This window comes from Astatotilapia calliptera, chromosome 10 (genome assembly GCF_964374335.1).
Source record: "Astatotilapia calliptera chromosome 10, fAstCal68.1, whole genome shotgun sequence".
Lineage (NCBI taxonomy): Eukaryota > Metazoa > Chordata > Actinopteri > Cichliformes > Cichlidae > Astatotilapia > Astatotilapia calliptera.
The window spans coordinates 15718121-15739249 of NC_137431.1; the positions used below are offsets into that span (position 1 = coordinate 15718121).

The 21129-nt window shown below is 38.6% G+C and overlaps 1 protein-coding gene across 7 annotated transcripts in view; it reads left to right on the top strand.

Annotated features, from left to right (window-relative positions):
- Window positions 1-20195, top strand: part of LOC113031125 (neurexin-2-like) — a 127899-nt gene extending 107704 nt beyond the window's left edge. For 2 of the 7 annotated variants that reach the window (XM_026183025.2, XM_080307082.1), the window contains 6 exons: window positions 2721-2902; window positions 10704-10875; window positions 13029-13118; window positions 14454-14782; window positions 16382-16466; window positions 17620-20195. In XM_026183025.2, coding sequence (XP_026038810.2) covers window positions 2721-2902; window positions 10704-10875; window positions 13029-13118; window positions 14454-14782; window positions 16382-16466; window positions 17620-18422 — 1661 coding nt within the window. In that variant the 3' untranslated portion in view covers window positions 18423-20195. The remainder of the gene's footprint in view (window positions 1-2720; window positions 2903-10703; window positions 10876-13028; window positions 13119-14453; window positions 14783-16381; window positions 16467-17619) is intronic. The other 5 variants (XM_080307086.1, XM_080307087.1, XM_080307083.1 and 2 more) reach the window with 3 other exon arrangements.
- The last annotated feature ends 934 nt before the right edge of the window (window positions 20196-21129 follow it).

Sequence of the window (21129 nt, forward strand, 5' to 3'; positions counted from 1 at the left end):
GTAACATCCGATGGGGCAGTTGGGACAATACCCCGAGGCCCAGAGGATGTGAGGTGGGGGCTAGTTGGCATAGTTACCAGATAATTAGTCCTGCTAATATTTTAAATTCACAATTTTATCTTTTGGACCGAAGCTCGTTTATGCAGTATACATTTTCTTTATTAATTGAATTTTAGCTCTGCAAATATTTACTCTCCACTGATTAAAACAGAAACCTTTTCTAAATGCATTTTGATGGCACAGAGGCATGCTGGGAAATCTTTGATTATTTTATGTTTGTTTGCTTTTTTCTGGCCTTTCTCTCTGTCATTTGTGGTTGATGCAGGCGAACCTGTTTACATCTCCTGTGATGCTGTTGTAAATTATGTTTAGCAGGACTTTTTTTTTTTTTTAAAGTACGGTTGAAAAGAGGAAGGAGAGAACAGGATGAGTATACCTGCAGGACTCTGGGTTTAAGCAGTGTTGTCAGTGAGCGCAAGGTCCGAAAGATAAAGTTGGGACGGTGAGTAGTTTGCGTTTTTATAGAGCACTGAAACATTGTTCTCATTTATAGGCTGGAAATATACAAATAATACTGTAATATGTGTGCATGATGTATCTAGAAGCTGGACCATAGGAAACGATTGTGAATGAGGAGTCCTATAAATAAGTCTGTGACGATCTGTGGGTAATGGGTTTCTCTCGTTTGTTCCATGCTTACACACATTACAGATGTTTTTATATGATTTTCGCGAGGCTGAATCTGTTTTGGGCTTTTGGAAGATGGTGCAAGTTTATAGCATGAGCTTATTTAAATGTGTCTGTTCCTTTGAATGCTTTTATCCGTGGTTCTGATCAAAAGCTGGAACCATGTTATTGATATTAGTATTACTGCTACTATACCATGTAATATTTTTTTACACAAATATACATTGTGTGTCTGTGTGTGTGAGAGAGAGAGATCCTGCTTTGATTGCTGGCAGTAGGAACCTAAAAAAAACACCGTATCTGCCCCGGGGCCCATCGCAGAGTTGTTACGGCTGTGATTCGTAACCTATATTTTGTTTAAGACACAATAAGACACGGGCATAGTAAGCAAGATAGTGGTTTGAAAATGAATCTAGAAGCCCATTACACATCACTGTGAAAAATAACAAAGTCCCCTTGCAAAATTCTGCAAAGAAAAGTAATCTAAGAAGAAGAGACGAATCTACAAGGACACACAAACCTTTTCAGTCTTCTCAAAAGTAATTTGGGAAGAGGAGACTAAGAGGCCAGCTGTGAGTAACATTAACTGAAAGGAAGAAGCCAATAAAACCGCTCTTTGATGTGACTAATGTCACTGACTCATATTCAACTGCAAATCCCTGACATTAATTAAGATTACCTCAGTAAGAAATAATTTTGTTTTAAAATAATTGCTGTCAGAGAACCTGCCCTTTTAATTTAAATTCAAAGCCAGCACAGGATGTTTTTCAGCATTTGGATTAGGCGTTTAATGTTAAGAAAGCATCCAACCAGCAGCTTGATCTGTCAATAGGAAACCTGTATGGTGAGTGCCCATTACGCTGAAGAGTGGAGTCTTTGTAGAAGGTTGACATTGAGGCTACAATTTTGTCTCAAGTGTTTCTCTGAGCTTCTATACTTAAATCTTTGAGCGATTCGGGCATTGAAAACCACCAGTCGTGAAACCAGCTCTTAGGTTTCAGTTGCTGAAACGATCCAACACGAGTTTATTTGTACTTTCTTAAGTAATTCTCATTTCTGCTATGGCCACGTATTACAGTGACTGCACTATCACCTGCCTTTGTGTAACTTTGTAACCTGCGGACAGCGCTTGGTTCTCACTTAGATTTTCCAAATTTAAACTATGAAAGCTGTGTGGATTATATTAAATGGCTTAAAGTACACAAATGAAAGAATTTAGCATATTATTGTTGAAATGCCTTTATGCAGTCTGTTAGTTTTTTTTAAAATTTAGGAAAATGTAACAGGTGTCACAAGAGGTGTCATATGTACAGGCTGATCAGCATATGGATTCTGCAATTTAAGCAAGGCAAATGTTGTTTATGTTGTTTATCTCAAGGAGACAAAAATCTTGCTGAGCACAGAGGAAAGACTTCCACAGTAAAGGTTCAAGCAGATATATTTCGTTCTCATGCACCTCTTAGATTCTGCACCAGCTGCTATTTTGTATTAATATCAAGTGTTTGCGATGCATTTTAACTGTGATTATTAAATGGTTGGCTAAATGACAAAAAACAAACTGAACTGTCCAGAATATCATCCTTATCTTTCAAAAACCAAGAAGGTACAGGGACAAAAGATGCTGCTAGTTTCTGGATTTCCATGGTGCAAGAGAAGTTTACATCTGTGAAAGCAAAGCTTTATCAAAATGAGTAGTTCAGGCTATTTAATGGAGATTCATGAGTGGGTTTCTTTAATAAATCTCCCATCTTTGGTTGAAGTTTTTCTCTGCCTATGGCATGATTTTGAAAAATGAAAGGTAGTGTTCGTGCAAGGAAAGAGAGACGTGGAATCTCATCTCTTTATAATAAGGATTGGTACTTCCAGAAAAAAAACCTAAAAACGAACAAATGTTAAATTAGTTAAAAGAACCAAGGCTAAGGGAAGACACCTGATAAAGCAGAACTAATTATGTTAAAAATGCTGCCTGTTTTTAAAAGTGTCTCTGGCTACTGTCTGTCCTCTCATCTTTTCCTTATTGCCTCTGTTCCCAGCTGGCACCACGTATATCTTCGGGAAAGGCGGAGCTCTCATCACATTCACCTGGGCCCCCAATGAGCGCCCGAGCACCCGAGCTGACCGCTTAGCCGTGGGCTTCAGCACTCAGCAGAAGGATGCCATCTTGGTGCGAGTGGAGAGCACCCATGGGCTTGGAGACTATCTTCAGCTGCACATAGTAAGAACGTGAATCTGTGTGGCTTTAAGTCACAAAAAGGGAAGACTGGTATCACACTGCTACGATAGATTAAAAAAAAACACTTAAAGGAGATTAGAATTTAAATATTTCATACATATGACCTGCGGCTCTGAACACTCTGAATACTATGCTCATTCTTTTTCTGGTTTCTAAATATTACAAGTAGAGTTACTTAGACAGAAAATGTAAGAATGATTACCCAGAGAGATTTTAAGATACTTTTCTATTCATTTTATTTCCTTCTCCGAGTGAGTCTGCTCATACCACCTGCATCCTGTATTCATGAGCTTAAAATCATGTTGTGATTATACGAGAGCAGACTTTCTGTGTAGAATAAATTATCCTTAATAGCATTTATGGTCATTCATATTGTGCTATTTAATGTCACACTTTGCAAATATGGTTATAAAGAAGCATTGTGATTGGTTTAGGAGGCGAAAAGGACAACATACTTTGTATGTCATGGAAATCTGGTCTGTGTGAGGTGTGAAGCCTATCAGAACTGTTCAAATTAGTCTACTCTGTCTGCAAACAGAAGAGTGCAACAGCAACTATTTGAATGCCCGAACAACATGTACATACATAGTTAGAAACAAATGAAACCATGAAATGAACGTCACTACACTGAAATGTGAACTTTTTATTCAAAAGTTTTAAAAAAAATGCTGCTGTGGCTTCTTAAGTGTTAACCTTTATTATTCAGGCCAGGTCTGCATGTTGAGGAGGCAGAGAAAGAGCCGTCAGGATAACATCACATGACCTTTCTGCAAAATGATTCACAACATTTGGATATCTGTTGGCACTGCACATATGCACAGAGCTTTTTTGGAGGGTGTAGATTACAGTAACTATGATGTCATCATGTGCTTCAGAGCGGCTGCAGCTACTTCTCAAATGCTCACCAGCTTCCGACAACAAGGCAGCCATGTAACTCAGGGGTTCTTAAAGGGAAACCCTAACAAGAGATTTCAGCTTCCCTCACGAGTTGCCACAGAGCGTGTTATTCTATCGATAAACTGGTAAGCCGTTCCTGATGCTGATTGCAGTACTTTCAACCTTTACGTATGTGAACAGTACGTGGTTGCTGTCGTACTGGCAGCATTTCCATGAGCAGTTAAATAAATATAGACAGCGCAGAAATAGTTACAGCTACAAAAAGGGGAAGAAAAAGACGGCTAAGGTGCCAAAGTTTTATTTTAGTAAACTTGTAAGTCACATATCATCATTTCTCTCCAGATAAGCTGATGAAGGCCCAAAAAAACAGGAAGCAAACTCACATTTGCTGGTGGAGTTCTAATGCTCTAATCTTAATTAAATGAAATGGATATAACTAAACCTCTCGGTCTATTTTTAAATGACGTTTTAACTAGACTTTGTCCTTATTCTAACTTGGCGCAGAAGCATCACAGCTTGTGTGATTCACCGATTAGTGGCATCTGAGTCCAAATATTGGAATAAAATAGGAATTAATAAATCACACAAGTACAAGAAGGAGAAGAGGCGCACGCACGTCAGCAGACTACGAGATATTTTCTGGTGATGAACACGTGTGTGGATATGTGTTTGCGTGCCTGTGTGTGTGTGGTCGTTGAAGCCAAGTGGCGCCTCAGCATCTGCCTGCAATGGTGCCTTTTTCTGGAGGGAAATCAGGCTTTTTAGTATGGAGCCACAGGACAGGTGTGCCGTGATGAAAACCAGAAGGGAGATCTGTCAAACGTCTGTGAATGGTGTAATAATTAAAATCACATCTGTTGACAAAACTCGTAACTCGAAGTCGCTATCTTATTAGCAGACACTTTTGTGGTAAACACTAAAAGGAAAAAAAGCCTTTATAAGATTACAAATCTGACCTTTGAAAGCAAAACTTTGGCTCCTCTTATTTTTAATTATTATTTCTCATTTGAATTGGATTCATTCTGATTAGGAAGCTTTGAGGTCAGCTGTCTGGTGTTTGCATGTGTGGATGCACACGCACTTAGTGTCATATCCACTAAAGTAATGAATATGTCCTCAGTGGCTAATCTAATCTGTGGCACGTGTCTGATCAGCTCCCTGAAGACAGCTAGTGTCCGTTCCAGGGGACCAGTTCAGCTCAGAAGCTGCCGTTTTGGGCATGCATAACCACACAGTTACATTACTGTTTTGGGCATTGGCAGAAGCAAAGACGAATGGACCCCATGTGCAGAAAGAACCCAGCCTGAAAACAATCTGATTGAATTGTTTATATTCCAAAAAACAAAAACAAATAAGTCTTCTGATGAAAAAGTTTTTATGACCCTTCTGAAACCAGTTGTGAATTACGTGTGCGCCTCTTTTATTCATATCATTTTTATTCTAAAAGGAATTTGAATTGTAATATCAGTCTCTGTATTAAAGTACCTGCTGTTAAGTGTGGAAAAGTACTTTCTACCTGATTTATTGGACTCATTTGATCTAATATTGAACTTTTTGGTGCAGATACAACGCACAGAAGCAGGTAAAAGACTAGAATAAAAAACATCATGCACAAAATCTGTTGTTGGATGAACACAATTTAACCACGTGATTTAACCAAGTAAAATAACCAATTTTTGAACATGTCAAAGTATAGTATAGTATACTTACATTGACTTGAAGTGATTTATTTATGTAGAGCGAAATTTGGCAACTAACCACTCTGACTAGATTGTATCATGTCATCTCAACAAGAACAAATTAAGCTGCTGAATTTCATGCAGATGCTACTTGATTTAATTGCGTTCACCATAGAAACATGAAATTATTTAGTTCAAATTACAAGTTTGAATCTTGTACATGTAACAACCACCCAATTTCAATTTTTTGAGTGTGCTTGTCAGCATCTCCTCATTTTCCACACCACATTGACTCTGTCTCTTAATCTTAACTCTGAGTGCAGGGCAAGGGGAAAGAAGGGGGGGCATCACATTTGTCCTACCAAACCAAATACATCCATCCATCCATCCATTCGCGTCCGCTTATCCTTTTCAGGGTCGCGGGGGGCGCTGGAGCCTATCCCAGCTGTCATAGGGCGAGAGGCGGGGTACACCGTGGACAGGTCGCTAGTCTGTCGCAGGGCCAACACACAGAGACAGACAACCAGTCGCACCGTGCCACCGTGCTGCCCTAATCTTAACTCTGAGTGCAGGGCAAGGGGAAAGAAGGGGGGCATCACATTCGTCCTACCAAACCAAATACATATTTTTGTTTTAACGGATATTCTGCTAATTGTAATTTGCACATATATCACATTATACTGAAAAAACAGATAAAAACTGTAGTGTTGAACATTTAAGCAAAAGTGTTTTTCCTCCACATGTCATTTACTTGACATATTTTGGTCCAAAAATCCTGCCCTGGATGTTTGTTTTTTTTAAATCGTCTCATTTAAATTGCATTTCCAGTTTTAAATGTCTGAATCTGACCTTGCCAGCCGTAGACTGTTGCTAGTAAATGCAAGGATTCCTGCCTGCGTGCAAAGTGAGCTGAAAACATTTTTCCTAGCATCTGCCAAGTCCTTGCGCACAGACAGATTGCTGAGTTTGACACCTTATTACTGCTCAGCGGAGGGAAATCCAAAGCAGTTCAGGTGATGTTGAAATCTTTTTTTAGTTTCCCAACAATTTCACACCTTCTTGTTTTGTAGAGACATAAGTTGTGATTTGTTTTAATGTATTCTGCTTTAGTGTTAATTCTTCTTTTTATCTCATTCTGTCTCCACGCTGGAATTTGCCCTCTGCAGAAGAGGACGACTGAGAGCAAAGCTGGCTTGAATAACAGTTGAAAATAGTAAAGGAAACAAATGATATGAGCTTTTTATGGTTTCGATTTTCTTCAGATTTCACCCCTTTCATTCAAAACTACCACTGTGATGAATAATTACAGTGGGATTTCAGAGCTGCTGAAGATTGCTGTAATAAACTGGTCACATGGTTAGCTCAAAAATATGACTTTGAACACGGTACATGCACCAGCTTAAAAGACCAATTATTCTGCACAAAAGCAGCAAACCATCACCGTATTCAGTTGAGAGCACATCAGAGTGGCTAATGCTATTTTCAAATGGTCATGTTTTTAATGAGTGACTAAAAGATGAAACAAAACAGAACATACACTGTGCAAAATGGAGACTATTAGAATTGTTAAAGCAGTGCTTCAAGAGCAAAAGATCAACTTACTGGATGAGATTTGGGTGGACCTCAGTGATTCCTTAATCTCACTCCTCTCCCCAATATTATTAAGGTGATAAGCCATTTAGCTATATAGCCAGAATATATTTTACAGTAATAATTACACATTTTTATGCAGAACTTATTTTAGTTGGGAATCAGTGTCTTTCATAATCTTTTAAATTTTATAGCTCAGTTTCCTTCATTTAAGATGTGTCGTTTCCATCAGAAATTAATGGAAACCTTACCCCTGACCACAGCGACACACCTGATTGAAGCACATTTTATCATTTCTATATTTCTGAGAAAGATTTGAAGACTCTAAAATCCCAACAGTATTGTCGCAGGCTCCCACCCACCTCTAAAAAGTCTCTAGTAGAGAGTATAGTAAAGCAAGCCAATTCAGAGACAAACATTTGGCTGGTGACAAACCGAGACAGACAGAAATGCTGGTGGTGTTAAAAGAATCATGATCGGTCCACTCTGTGCTCTGTTTAAAAATATATCAGGCAGCGGCGATGTATTATCACAGAAGAACTGTTAGTATTGTAACTCTTTTAATTCATTTTGTCACGTCATCATTTCATCTGAAGAAGCTGCAAATTCTTGAAATCACATATCCTTATAAAAATCAGTACTTTTTCCCTCATGTGAATTATAGTCAGTAGCAGGTTAGATGAGATACAGGAATGAAAAATCTTTGGGAGAAAAGTAAGAGTCCATCAGAGCGGGTGTCGAAACAGTTTAGTGAGTGTGCAAGAAAATGCACTTCATACAGTTACATGGGCATTAAAAACCACTTTGCAGTTAAGGAAGTGATGTCACAGTCACAGTCAACGAGTTAATGTCAGTCAGATAAAATAACCACAACCATAATAATATATAACTTTAAGCCTTTATATAAACTCAATGCAGTTATCATAATGCTGTGTTTATAGTGGCCAGTTATCCATTCCTTATTTATTCCACAATCATTCAAAAATCTGGCACTCTGCACCCTTGCACATATAAATCTTGAAATATGCTATATTCATGTTGCCGTCTGTATTATCTGTTTGTCTATTCTGTTAAGTACACTGAGAGGAATGAAAAATGCTTTTCCAGGCTGCAGATAAGTTTATTTGTGCTAAAAGTTTTGTATTATGGGGTTCTATAAGGGTCGACTCACAAAATGCTTGTTTCAGCACCACATTGCCTTCAATTTTGTATTTTATCTGGAAAATGCTTTGCCCTGCACACTGAAAAAATGATGCTAAAGGGCAGTGAGTAAAAATGTGATGGGTCATGACCAAGCATCAGTATGTGATAAGTTGGGAGTGAGAATGTGTTGACTAGAATGGCCAAGCTTTTGTTTACAAAAACCGGGGTGCATTAGTGTTGCTTTGCCAACTGTCAAAAGGTGCTTCAGGGCTATTTTGCAATCACTCTCTAAGACTGAGTAAGCAAAATAGGAGCAGCACTTTTTGAAGCCATAAGGACCCCCAGGCAGACTCTCCTGGCCCTGGAGATTTTAATTGTTGTCCAGAGGACACGAGTTGAAATTTGACCTGAGGTCGCACTACCCTGTAGCTGCCTAATGACTACTCATCAGTTTGCATCATCGGAAGAATATTTAAACTACCGACATCCAAAGTTGTCCATTTAGGTTACAGATAAGTATACAAAGAAAATATAAAGGATAACACTGACAATAAAAAATATAAGGAATTTATAGTAAGTGCGTATCAAAAGGCATTTAAAGGATTTCTCATTTGCCAAAGTGTGTCTTTGTTCTTGAAGGGGTGTACATGTTCTGTGACATTTGTGTGACTTTAACTGTCCAGCTTTTGTTCAGGGATCATAATTTAATTCAATTGCACATATTCACCTGTTCATGAGTTCATGATGGCTTTCAGGTGATTTTAGAAAGCATAAAAAGATAACAATCCTTAAAACTTCTGTACTTAACACCAGCCATGTCAGCAAGAATAATTATTTCAAATTCAAAAGGTTTCTCGAATGGTTTTACATGTGATTAGAGGGTAAGAGCAAAGCACCGAGACAGGTTTTACATCACACCATCAAGGAAGGAAAAGAAGTCTACGTATTTGAATTTTTAGCCTTTGAGTCAGTAATGCAGTACTGGAGGTAGAAGAAAATGGGGAACAATCAGTTATATGAAATGGTGCATGTCAAGGAATAAGCTGTGCAGCTCATTTCTGACAGTAGAGGCAGGGAATCCAATTGCAATGCAAGGCCCACTGTTGAACATATTTACATAATGGCTGTAAGGCCAGTAGATATTGTGCACATCATAGCATGGAAGGCCAGCAGTTTGCAAGATTTTATTCAAATAAAACACAACTCCAGTCATTTTCACTCTTTACCTCGTCTTTCCTCGCTGGTTCAAGGTCTGATACGGTGTAAGCAGCTGCAGGAGTCGAGATTGTTTGAATAAGAACCTTCAGATTCTTTTGTCCTTGACTGTAAACATTTGAGATACACATGTTATGGGGTGGGATAAAAGTAGAATATTACTGCATGTGTTATACATATCATAATATCACATTGCATAATCTCTGGTCTACAATGAAATAAGTATGGTCTTTTGATTTATTTCTCCACCTTTTCTACTTGCTTACTTACTTCTGTATTAAACCAGCATTAAAGGTTAATGCTATAAGTCGAGGGAAAGTGGCCCCGCAGCTTTGTGTTGTTTCTCACTATGTCTATTATAACCACCATAGCACTTTGTCCTTGGCTTGCATTTAAAATGACTGCGAGGCAGTGAACGTACAAGGGCCGGACAGGCACAGAGACCCCACAGAGTTTGCTTCCAATGTTTCTTATTAGTACCAAACAAAGGCTAGTTTGAGAAGCAGATTTGACCTTTGAGGAAGGTTGGCAGGAGTAGGTAGAGGCTGACAGGGTGAGAAGTTGGTCAACCAAAAGAGAAACAGCAGGATTCTGTCAAGAGTGATCCACATCAGGAAAGTGGAGCTGGCTGCTGAGGGGAAATGGCACTGAACCCTAAAGAAAGAACTAAACATACTGCCCATGTCACAAAGGATATGGGTTTCCGTTTAAACAAGGTTCCTGGCCTGACAAGCAGATAGATTAAACTTGTCAAGCCATTGTCTCTTTAGTCAGAAAAGTGTGAAAAATATTATAAAAAGATAAACATCACCAATTTAATTAAAACAGTTCTTTTGATGTACAAAGCAAATATCAATATTAAATATAATTTAATAATACACGCCAAACGGCACGCAATCTGCTAAGCTGTAAAATAAATGCATAAATAAATACTAGCAATAATTACTATTTTATCATTCACAACTGACACTGTATTGTTCAACCTGTGTTATATGCTCTTAATAGTGATATCCAGCAGCAGATTGAAGTGGGGCATAATGCCCCCCAGGGCAAATGCCCTAAGGCTCAAAGTACAGGCCCCGAGAAGCAGAGGAATACCTCTAAGTAGGGTTAGCCCTTACTTTCATTTATTTTTAAGTGATTGCTCAACATGTTTCACTATCTTGGACTTTCCCCAAACCCATTTGTGGCAATGCTCGCTTTTCCTACCGCATCTGTCATTTGCCTAATGAGTCACGTTCATTCTTGTTTTTGTGCAGGATCAAGGAAACATTGGTGTCATCTTCAATGTGGGGACAGATGACATCACTATTGATGAGCCTGCTGTCATAGTAAATGATGGCAAGTACCATGTTGTACGCTTCACACGCAGTGGTGGCAATGCCACTCTCCAGGTGGACAACCATCCAGTCATTGAGCGTTATCCACCAGGTAAGGTTAACAGGACAAACTTTGGAGTTATTACACGCATAGTAAGACAGCATGAAACTTCTGGATCAGAGAGAAAGGGTTGCATGTCTGCCTATTTCTGCCTTGGCAGTTTGCCCAGTGAATAATTTTAATTCAGTGTTCCTGCGTGGTTATTTGATCAGTTTATAAGAGATCTATTAAAGTTGCCTCATGCAACTAAAAATTACGTGTTTGTGTAAAAATATAATAGTTTGAAATGAGTAAATCTCCTTAAAGCTGCCTTTTTGAGTTTAGCAATTCAGGTATTTTCATCAGCTGCTGCCGTATTTGCATTTAGTTTGGTAGAGAGGTGGGAAGATGTGAAGTTGTGGCTCAGGTGGGATTCTCTAGACTTTTCTAAATGGTGTAATATTTAAGCCATTCTTGTGCGGCTTAAGTGCTATTTCAGCCCAATATAGCAGTGTTTTAGATGTGAATGTATGAACTGCTAGCCTTAAATTTATATGATAGTGTTGTTTTCAATAAATATTCACTTGACAAATTCTTGCTGACATTCAAAATGTGGCTGTGATCATGCTTGATCATACTTAATCTGTCTGTTGTTAGATACAAAATAGTGTAGATTCACTAAAGGGAGACTGTTATAATGATAAGTTATATAACAGTTTTATTTTATGTGTGGTAACTTATGATAGTGAGTAAAAATCACTCAACTGTGTGCACACAACATATACATGGACCCAAAAAAGAAAAGATACATACATAAAATGATCATAACTGGCTGTGCTTTAACCTGTTCTGAACCAATCTACCAATTAACCTTATTCAGAGCAGGTGCACCAGCTGGCATAGTGGGACACAAACCACATCTTTTCTGTGCCTCCAGCTGGTGTTCAAATCACAGATGCATATAACACGAGGGCACATGCAAGCATGCAATTGGGTAATGAAGATGGTGTGCACCTTTATGTCAGCTCCCACTCAGCAATCAGTGATATTTGAAACATTTCACATGGCAATGCATAGAATAGTTAGAAATAGGGAGTGCACATCACACAAGTTTCTTGTGCCTTAAATAGATATCAAATATCATGGAGTATTTTTTTCTGGCAATTTGTTTGAGAAAAAAAAGGCAAACATATTTTAACATCTTCACTATATTACAGCTTACAGTATAACCAGGCATTTAACTGCCTTTTCATTGTTGTGCTGTAATGGTTTACTTTAGATTCTAATAATTATTCATATTTGTATTAATTACAAATTTGTTGAAAATGTTTGCAAATAATAATCTCAACAGAATGTGAATGGAACAAAATAATGTCACAATAATTTACTATCAGTTTTAGTGACCCTGTGGCTGATGATTGATAGAAATTCCTCGGTGCTAGGTCTAAATAAAAATCTGGGCTCTCCTAATGTCTAGAAACAATTCATACTGTAATTACTGTATGTTGCTTGTTCTTGTTTTATTTTAATTTATTTGTTTTGCATTTGCATGTGTTTAAAGGAGAGCTGAAGTCCTGTCTCACCGGGGAACTGTTTGTGTCTCGTTCAAATAAATGAACAAGACAATGAATGAATGAACACCAAAGAGACTTAAAATTGCAACTCCCATAAGCCTTTGATGTTGACATACTGTCACTGCCTTCTGGGAGCTCGAGTAAAAACACTGCATGTATACCATGCGCTGCATTGGAAAAATGCATTTTGGCACTGAAGTGAGCGAGACTTTGGCTCTCTGTGAATGCAATCAAATTCATATGCTCCTACTCTAACTACATGACTTTTTATCACTGTCTAAATGCAACTGTTTTCCTGATTTGATTGGTTGTTTCTTATGAATGAACGTCTGTTTTATAAAGTACATAAAATTATTCGTCTGTAATTGGTAATTACTGAAGACGATGCTTTGCTTGGAAAAAAAAATAGCTAAATAACACTAACTAGAGTAGCACATTATAAATAGCCTAAACGTTGCTCTAATTAGCATTAACAGTGTTACTCATAATAACTAGATAACACTAAGTAAAGCTCAAGTTTCTTTTAACTCACAGCTGAGTTAAAATTGATAACTTGTTAAAAATGTTAGCCGTTATAACTTTGTTTCTAACCATGTGATGTTTCAGCTTGCAGACTTTAACCTTTAATCTGTCTCTCCAAATTCTTTGAAGGACACTATGATAATGAACGACTGGCTATTGCTAGGCAAAGAATCCCATACAGACTTGGTCGGGTAGTTGACGAGTGGCTACTCGATAAAGGTAAAAAATATAATTGATTAATTAATTAATTAACCCTTGAAATAACTAGTAAATAAACTTCCCCCCCTGAGAGGTGCAGTGCCAGAAGACAAGGGTGACAAAGTGCAGGTTACCCAGACGTATACATTTCCATTTTAATTGGAACTTGTACCGGCTATGAATTTTAATGGCCACAGTATAGCTTTAAGCAGAAGAAAATGAGTGTGGAAGCAAACGGATATGGCGTGCTTGCCATTTCTTTTTGTCATCCTTATACCTTGTGGAGAGGCTGCACCTTAACAAAGATTTTAAACTAAATTAACTAAAAGCGCTTAACCCTTGTCTAACCCTCTATCATCCCTCTTAACCACTGTGTGTAATTAGATACTGTGTGTAATTATTCTACATAAATATCATTAAAATGCTGTGTAACGTTTTCATTAATACCAGTGAAGCTAACACTGGACATAAGCTGACTAGGCTTTGTTCCTAATAACTGAACCATATTTTAAACCACAGCTTCAGGATGTGTTCACCCCAGTGAACCTCTTTCCATTTTTCTTGTTCCCTGTAATCTTGTGCTGCCTTGCATTGTACTACAACGAGCACATCAGACTCCCAAGCTGAATTTTTTTTTTGCTGCAACAAAACAACCCTGACAGGCTGTTAAAGTAGATCACTGTTTGCAGCCATTAACTTTGCTAATAAGTATTCTCCTGAGTTGGGCCCATTACCGCAGCCGCCCTCCTCAGATGTAACACTGCTTATCAGTAAAGGTGCTGACAGCGGTGCTGTTGAATATCATTGCCCCTTTGAGGAGGTAAAACAATTGGACCGTGGGGGAAACCCACGGAAAAGCATGTGTTAATGGCCTAATGGCTGATGAAGTCAGTGGGAGGAGGGAGTCAAATTTTTATTGTCATTCGGCTTCAAACTGTCTGATGTGTGGCAAGACTGCCATTTTAGTAGTTACCTGTTAAAAGGAGCCATAAGATACAGATCTTCACACCTTCTTTTTTCCCCCTCTAAAGCTAAGAGACAAATATAAATATCATTTTCCCACAGGCAGCTGCTAACTTATTCAGTGACATTTCAAAATCATAAATAAACATCTAAATAGGCTTTAAGCCTCCTCTTCTTGTATGTGCAAAGTCAAAATTATAAACTTGCTGCTAACCAACATTTCCCTTTTTAGAGTTAACATCTAAATAAGCTTTTAAACAAATTAATTACTAAATCCCACCTGGCTCAGATGATGTTCTTGTGCAAAATCTCCCATATGCCGTCTCTGTGTGTGCTCTGCCGTTCTCTCCCCTTTTCCATCATCTCCTTCTCTGTGTTTCTGTCTAACTTTAGGGAGACAGTTGACCATCTTTAACAGCCAGGCAGCCATTAAAATTGGCGGTTCTGACAAAGGGCGACCCTTCCAGGGTCAGATTTCAGGGCTGTATTACAATGGTCTCCAGGTGCTCAAACTGGCAGCGGAAAATGACCCCAGCGTACAGGTGGAGGGGAACCTGCGGCTGGTCGGAGACTCGCTCTCCGTGGTGACCACGGACACCACCTCCATCACCCCGCTGGCGGTGTCTGATATGTCTACCACGATCATGGAAACGACCACCACGATGGCCACCACCACCACCCGCAGGCAGCGGTCGCCCAGCTTGAGTGAGAGCATCTCAAAGGTCAGCGAGTTTAAAAAGGGGTGCTAATTTGCTGACAACAGGGAGGTAATTAGCTCATAAGGTGAAGGCTGTTGTCTATGTTTCGCAGTAGGAAAAAAGGCCATTTTAAATATGGCTCAATAACAGTGAGTGATTTATTTATTTATTTATTTTTTAATTAATTAGCTTTGTAGAAATCTGGAGCTGTGCGTGATTCCCAAAATTACAAATTTATATTTCTGTTCAATTATCAGGTTGCTAATATGTCTAAGCATCCTTAACATTCTCAATCAGCTTTAAAAATGCAAAATTGTGATTAATATAAGAACAAAACTGAGTAATACTTTGGCACTGTCTTTATGTGTGTCACCTTATAAAACATAAATGTTTAAACTTGCACAGGTTTACACATTTGGAGCTTATTTAATCCCCCTGTCATGTTTAGCTTATACTGTAGTTTCTGTTCCATTCATCTTGTATTAATGCACATTTTGAAATTTAACTTGCAGTACTAGAATCTAAGATGACAGTCAACACACAATCACAAAACCAGAGAACACTTCAGAATCCCCAGTTCTTCTCTACATTTGACAATGATAAGCTTATTTTTCAGATTTTTCAGATTTTTAGGCCTTAAAGGGGTTTAGGAACATGAACACACTTTTCCCCTGATCATCATGAAAGGAGTTATGAGATGAAATGAACCACATTTAAGTCTCACACCTTGACAAATTTCAGTGTTTCACAGCATCATTAAATTTCTTAGCGCTGCATCAGCTATTACTGAAAGAATTAGGCATATAAAACCTTGTATGGAGTAATGGGTAAGCTAAAATGCTTCATAAATTCATTAAATAACAGGTTTGATCCAGCATGTTTGATTCTGAATTCGCTGCATAACTTACTTTCCATCAAGGTATTAGGATTAGGATAATGATAACATTCTTGCTTAGTGTATTTTTACAATACAGCGGCCACATAAAAACAAAGAATTTGAATGTGATAAATGCTGAAAACCCTTCAAATTGGAGAAATTTCAGTAGTTGGACTTGTCCTGAGGTTTTAAAGAACCCCCACTGCCACTGCCTCTCCTAATAAAACTGCAGAGTGCTCTTTTTGTTCCATTTCTTTTGTCTAGCTATCCTAAAATGGTCTTCTCTATATTTTCAATTTATCAAAGTAATCCATTAGTGAGCCTTCTAATGCCCACTCTGCCCAGAGCCCACTGTGCATCCTGCATTCTCGTTAAATATATGTGAGAATTTTATATGGGTTTTTTGTGCAAATTTGATATAAAAGAATTGTTTAAAACCCAATTATATAGCATTTATCTCATTGAGAGCCTCCATCGGTGATGTTTTTCCATTGTTTGCACACACATAAAGTCAGCCAATGGGGTAAAGGATAAAAAGCAGCTGCTGATGGGCTCATTTTGAACTTGTAGTCTTACTAGTGTCGCTCCAGGCACAAACACTTAAGCAGTACAGTGCTGCATAGTGCAGATTTTTTTCTCAGACCGGACAGTCAGTGTAAAAAAGAGACTGTCTGTGAGCCTGAATGAAGAAAAGTGTTTATTGGGTATTTGTTAAAAAAGAAATTGTATTCCCTGTTTGCTTTCAGCCACAGAACTCTGATGATATTTTGGTGGCATCAGCTGAGTGTCCAAGTGATGATGAGGACCTGGAAGAGTGTGAACCGGGAACAGGTGGGTCAATTGGTCCTTATGAAGCGATGGTACTAGGGTGCTTAGATGAGTAATGTTATTTTTACCCAGGAGTGCAGACAAAATGCAGTGCTTTTAGGCAGCCATCATTGTTCTTAACAAAACAGATCTGTCTTCTCAGTTTCATCCAACTATCTTACACTCACATATTGAGTAATTCTGTCAAATAACTGTCATTATTTGGATAGTTATTACAGACTAGCATTAATTTGTTCTCTACCCTGTATTTGTAGCTCACAAAAGTGAATCAAAGACAATCTTTGTGAAGTGTACTTCAGGCATTAAGAGAGTCTGATCGAGTTTGTGACAGAAACAAGCTGTAGAACTTGAGAGTCTGGCCTTATTGTGGGTGCCTTAATTATTAATATGACCTTATCAGAATTGTTTGTTGTTGTCTGGCCCGGCAAAGTGTGACTGAAATAATAATGAAAGAGAACCTATTGGCTGTAAATGTCTGTAGATGTATGTATCTGTAACATCTGTAACTCTGCAGAATGTTATAATCGTATATACAAATACACACACACACAGGAAAATATATTGTTGAATTGTTGAGGCATCTAGTAGTAGTGGTTAAAGGTACATCTGTAAGATAGCAAGTGCTTTCAGAAAATCATACTATTTTGTGTGTGATTCATTCATACAATAACCTTTCTGCTCTCTTATCATTCCTCAACCTCTGCCTACAGATGTGCATATCGCAGCATGGCCATTTAAAACTTAATGTTCTTGTGTTTATTATGTGCTCTTCATTCAGCTGCCGCCTCTCACGGGTCATCTTGTATGTTTGTTTCTGCATGTGAGCTCTTTTTTACGCATTTGCTGTATTGCATTATTAAACATTCTTAATCTGCACACCCACACACATATGCATACCTTCCAGACAGCATTATGATGCTTTCGGTTTGCTTTTCTCCTCAGTTGCCAAGCGCTGATGTAAATACCCATGTATTATAGAAATGCAATTACTATAAATAAAATCACTGATAAGCCATCTAATATTAAATTCTTCATTAATAATGTACATAATGAGCAGATTGTGCTTCCGTTCTGATGAGCACAACTGCTCAGCCAGAATTTCAGTGTTAATTCTGCTCTAATTTAGGATCCCCTACCTTTTCTGTTTTCTTTCTAGGAGGTGAATTAGTGTTGCCTATTATAACAGTGGATTCCCTTGAGCCCCCATCCATCGCCACCCGTTACCCCGTCATCCCTCCTCCTCCTACTCTCCTTTCCCCACTTGAAACCACCAAAGAGTCCCTGATACTCCCTCCCCACCCTTCCTGCCCCCCGGACCAGGAGGACTGTGGTGACCCTGTGGAGGTCTCAGCCTTCGGCTCTGGGGAGATGACGGAATCCGATGACGAGGACTTTTACAATAAAAACTCCCCCTTGGTCACTGACAGGACAGTCCTTCCTCCACCCCCTGCCGCTGGTGATGGTGGAGTCCAGAAACCCCGCCCCTTACCTCCTTTTGTTCCCACCACCAACCCTGACCAGCTCCACATTCCTGCAGGCAAAATGAACACCCGTGACCAGGTGCTTCTGCCCCCTGTTCCTCCATCCTCCCGAAACACACCAGGACTAACTTACCCCCCCAATTTTCCCCATGTGCCCACAGCCAACCCCACAGCCTCTGATGATAAGAGCCTGCCTGGTGCCGTGGAGGTGATAAGGGAGTCCAGTAGCACCACGGGGATGGTGGTTGGTATCGTGGCTGCTGCTGCTCTCTGCATTCTTATCCTCCTCTATGCCATGTACAAGTACCGGAACCGGGATGAGGGCTCCTACCAGACAGACCAGAGCCACAATTTTGCCAACAATTCCACTGCGGAGGGCAACGGAGCAGTGGTCAAAGACAAAAACACAGCGACAGCCTCTGTGGCAAAGGCCATCACAAAGGGTAAAAAGAACAAAGACAAAGAATACTACGTCTGAAATCACAGGAGAGTAGGCAAGTGTGGACTGAGACAAGAGGATGAGAGAGGATGCTTTCCTTTCGCGCCCCAATATTGTCAGGTCGACTATCAGAAAAATTCCACAAAAGAAAAAAAACAAAAGAAACAACAATTGCGCAAAGCAATTGTGTCCTGCTTTTACATTTTTCTCAAAAGTCAAGGTTGCCCAGTTCCTATTAATGATAAATTCTTATCTACGGCACAAGATCTGACTCATCCTCTGTATCACAATGTGCACTCAGTCTGCATTCACCAATTCCTTATTAGTGTATCATTTTTTTATGTTTTTAACAAGCTCGAAGGAGGCATATCCACTTTGGCTTTGTATATAGCATGGATATGGCACCGTGAAGAAAGTGCTGAAAAACATCTGGTTTCTTTGTACTTCTTTGTAATGCCCTATCTCAAGTCTCAATGTCCCCATTATGATGTATGAGGCTGAACAGCCCAGCTATTGAATTTTGATGGTAGATGAACAGAGAGCACAACAGTCATCCTGGCTACACTCGAACAGAAGGCCTTCATTTGGATAAGACATCATGTCTGCAGTCTACATGTTATTTCATGTGATTTTAAAACTCCCCACTCACTCTGCCTCTATCCACAAGAGATGGTACCGTGTTGCTGATGGCTTATCGTAAAGTAAATGAAGCAAGATATTTAGCCCTCCTGGTGAAAAAAGGAATTTTCAAATCCTTCTCCATATTCTGGCCAGTGAACCTTACAGTATGATGGCTCAGAAAGAGAATTAATATCAGATATTGCAGTCAATGTGCCATGCCATTCCAGGTAGGGATGATTGTGAGCCAGTCATTCTACACCAGTGAAGGTATTTATCCGTGAACACTGCTTGTATGTACATATAGTGGTTAGCAGATTGAAAAAGCATCGTGTACGTAGGGAAGGTATAAAGAAGAATAATCATGCGAGATGCTATGCTTGGCTCGCCCCCGCAACACAGCTTTTCATGACAACTTCAAAACTGTTTCAGCCCGAACTTTACAGGAATTTTCAAGAGCTCAGAATCACATTTGAGAGTGTTTTCTGATTGCTTCTTGGAAAGAGGAAACCAACACACCTCACCAGATGCTGGCTCGCTCATAATGTTTTCTTTCTTCTAAACTGTCTTGGGATAATTCAGAAGCACACAGAAAATGTAAACATATCTTTGAAGCATAGATATTCCTTGTAAAGCAGCCAAACATGTATTGTTTTTTTTTTTCTATCGGTTATTAAATGACTATTCTACGAGATGAATAATTGAAGATTTGTGAATTGTATTGATATTTCTCTGATATTTCAATGTATCTTGTTACCACTCCTCTTAACACGTTATATTTTAGATTGCCTTTTACTCAAATCCGGACTAAAAGCACACTTTTTCCTCTGATAGCTGCAAATATCTTTTGGGTTTTTTGGGGGGGGATTATTTACGGTACAGATTATGCAGAGAAAACACAAGGGTGGAACAAACAAATGTTTTGTTTTGTTGCATTGTGCATTTTATATGTGCTAAATCTGTTACTCAATGGATCTGATAATATAAAGCCATTTTCTCTGTTGAGTTATTTATTCATGCTCTGTGATTTCGTTCTTTTTTTTATGAAAGTGCCATTCGACATGAGCTGCTCAGTGCTCAGAAAATATACCATTCCTCACTCATTGCTATTGTATAGTGTTCATGTGAAATGGATCTTAATATGTGTACAGAACGTGGATAAAGATGAAAATACACTTGATTATATACTTTGTACACAACTGTGTTGTGTGTTGCTTCTTAGAAGTTCCCTAAAATAATTAACTTTATTTGACTTTTCTTCTTGGATGCAACATTGTGGGTGAGCACAATGAAAAGAATGTAGTTTTTAGGTCAGGACAGTTCGGCTTCATGGTGTGGTAAACTGTGTGACCCTTGTTCTTGTATGCTTCTGCAACAGCTGTGGGTGTGCAGTCCCTGCAAACGGACAAAGTTAATATAGTAGTAAAATAAAACTAACTAAATTTCAAATAAGAAACTGACATTTTCAGAGGGTTAAAAAAAAGACTTTGAATATAAAAAATACAGTCAGTCTTTTTGTTTTAGTAGTTTTCAAGTTGGTCTCACTTTTTCAATTAGCAAATCGTAGCAAATGCGTTTATAGTGCTAAATATATAAATGCAAATAAAATGTAAAGTAATCAAAACTAAACTGAAAGTAAACATTTTAAACAATAAAACAAATCTTTAGCACTGAAAACTGCAAAGTAAGTAAAAATAAGCCAAAGAGAAAATAACTTTTTAACTCTATATTAATAAAAGCTATGAAAATAACACGGCTATGATAACCTTGGTACAGATGCTGACATGTTTGTGAATGTTATACCTCAGAAATGTCTTATGAAAATTTGGTATATTTAGCACAAATATTCCCTTGGCCTCAATGATGAACTGAATAAAGATTGTTGGTCAGAGGTAAAAGTCACTGTGACCGTACCCAGTCCCATAATAGTGATTTACTCTACTTAATTTTATGAGAACACCTGGAAGAAATATCATCACACCTGGCCCAAACATCCACCGGGACTCAAGGATCAACCATGCAGTGGCCAAAGATCACTATGACCTCATAAAATATGCTTTTGGCCACAACTTAAGAGTTCCTTTACTGAGTAACAGAAGATTTCCAACAAATGTTTAATATTGTAAAG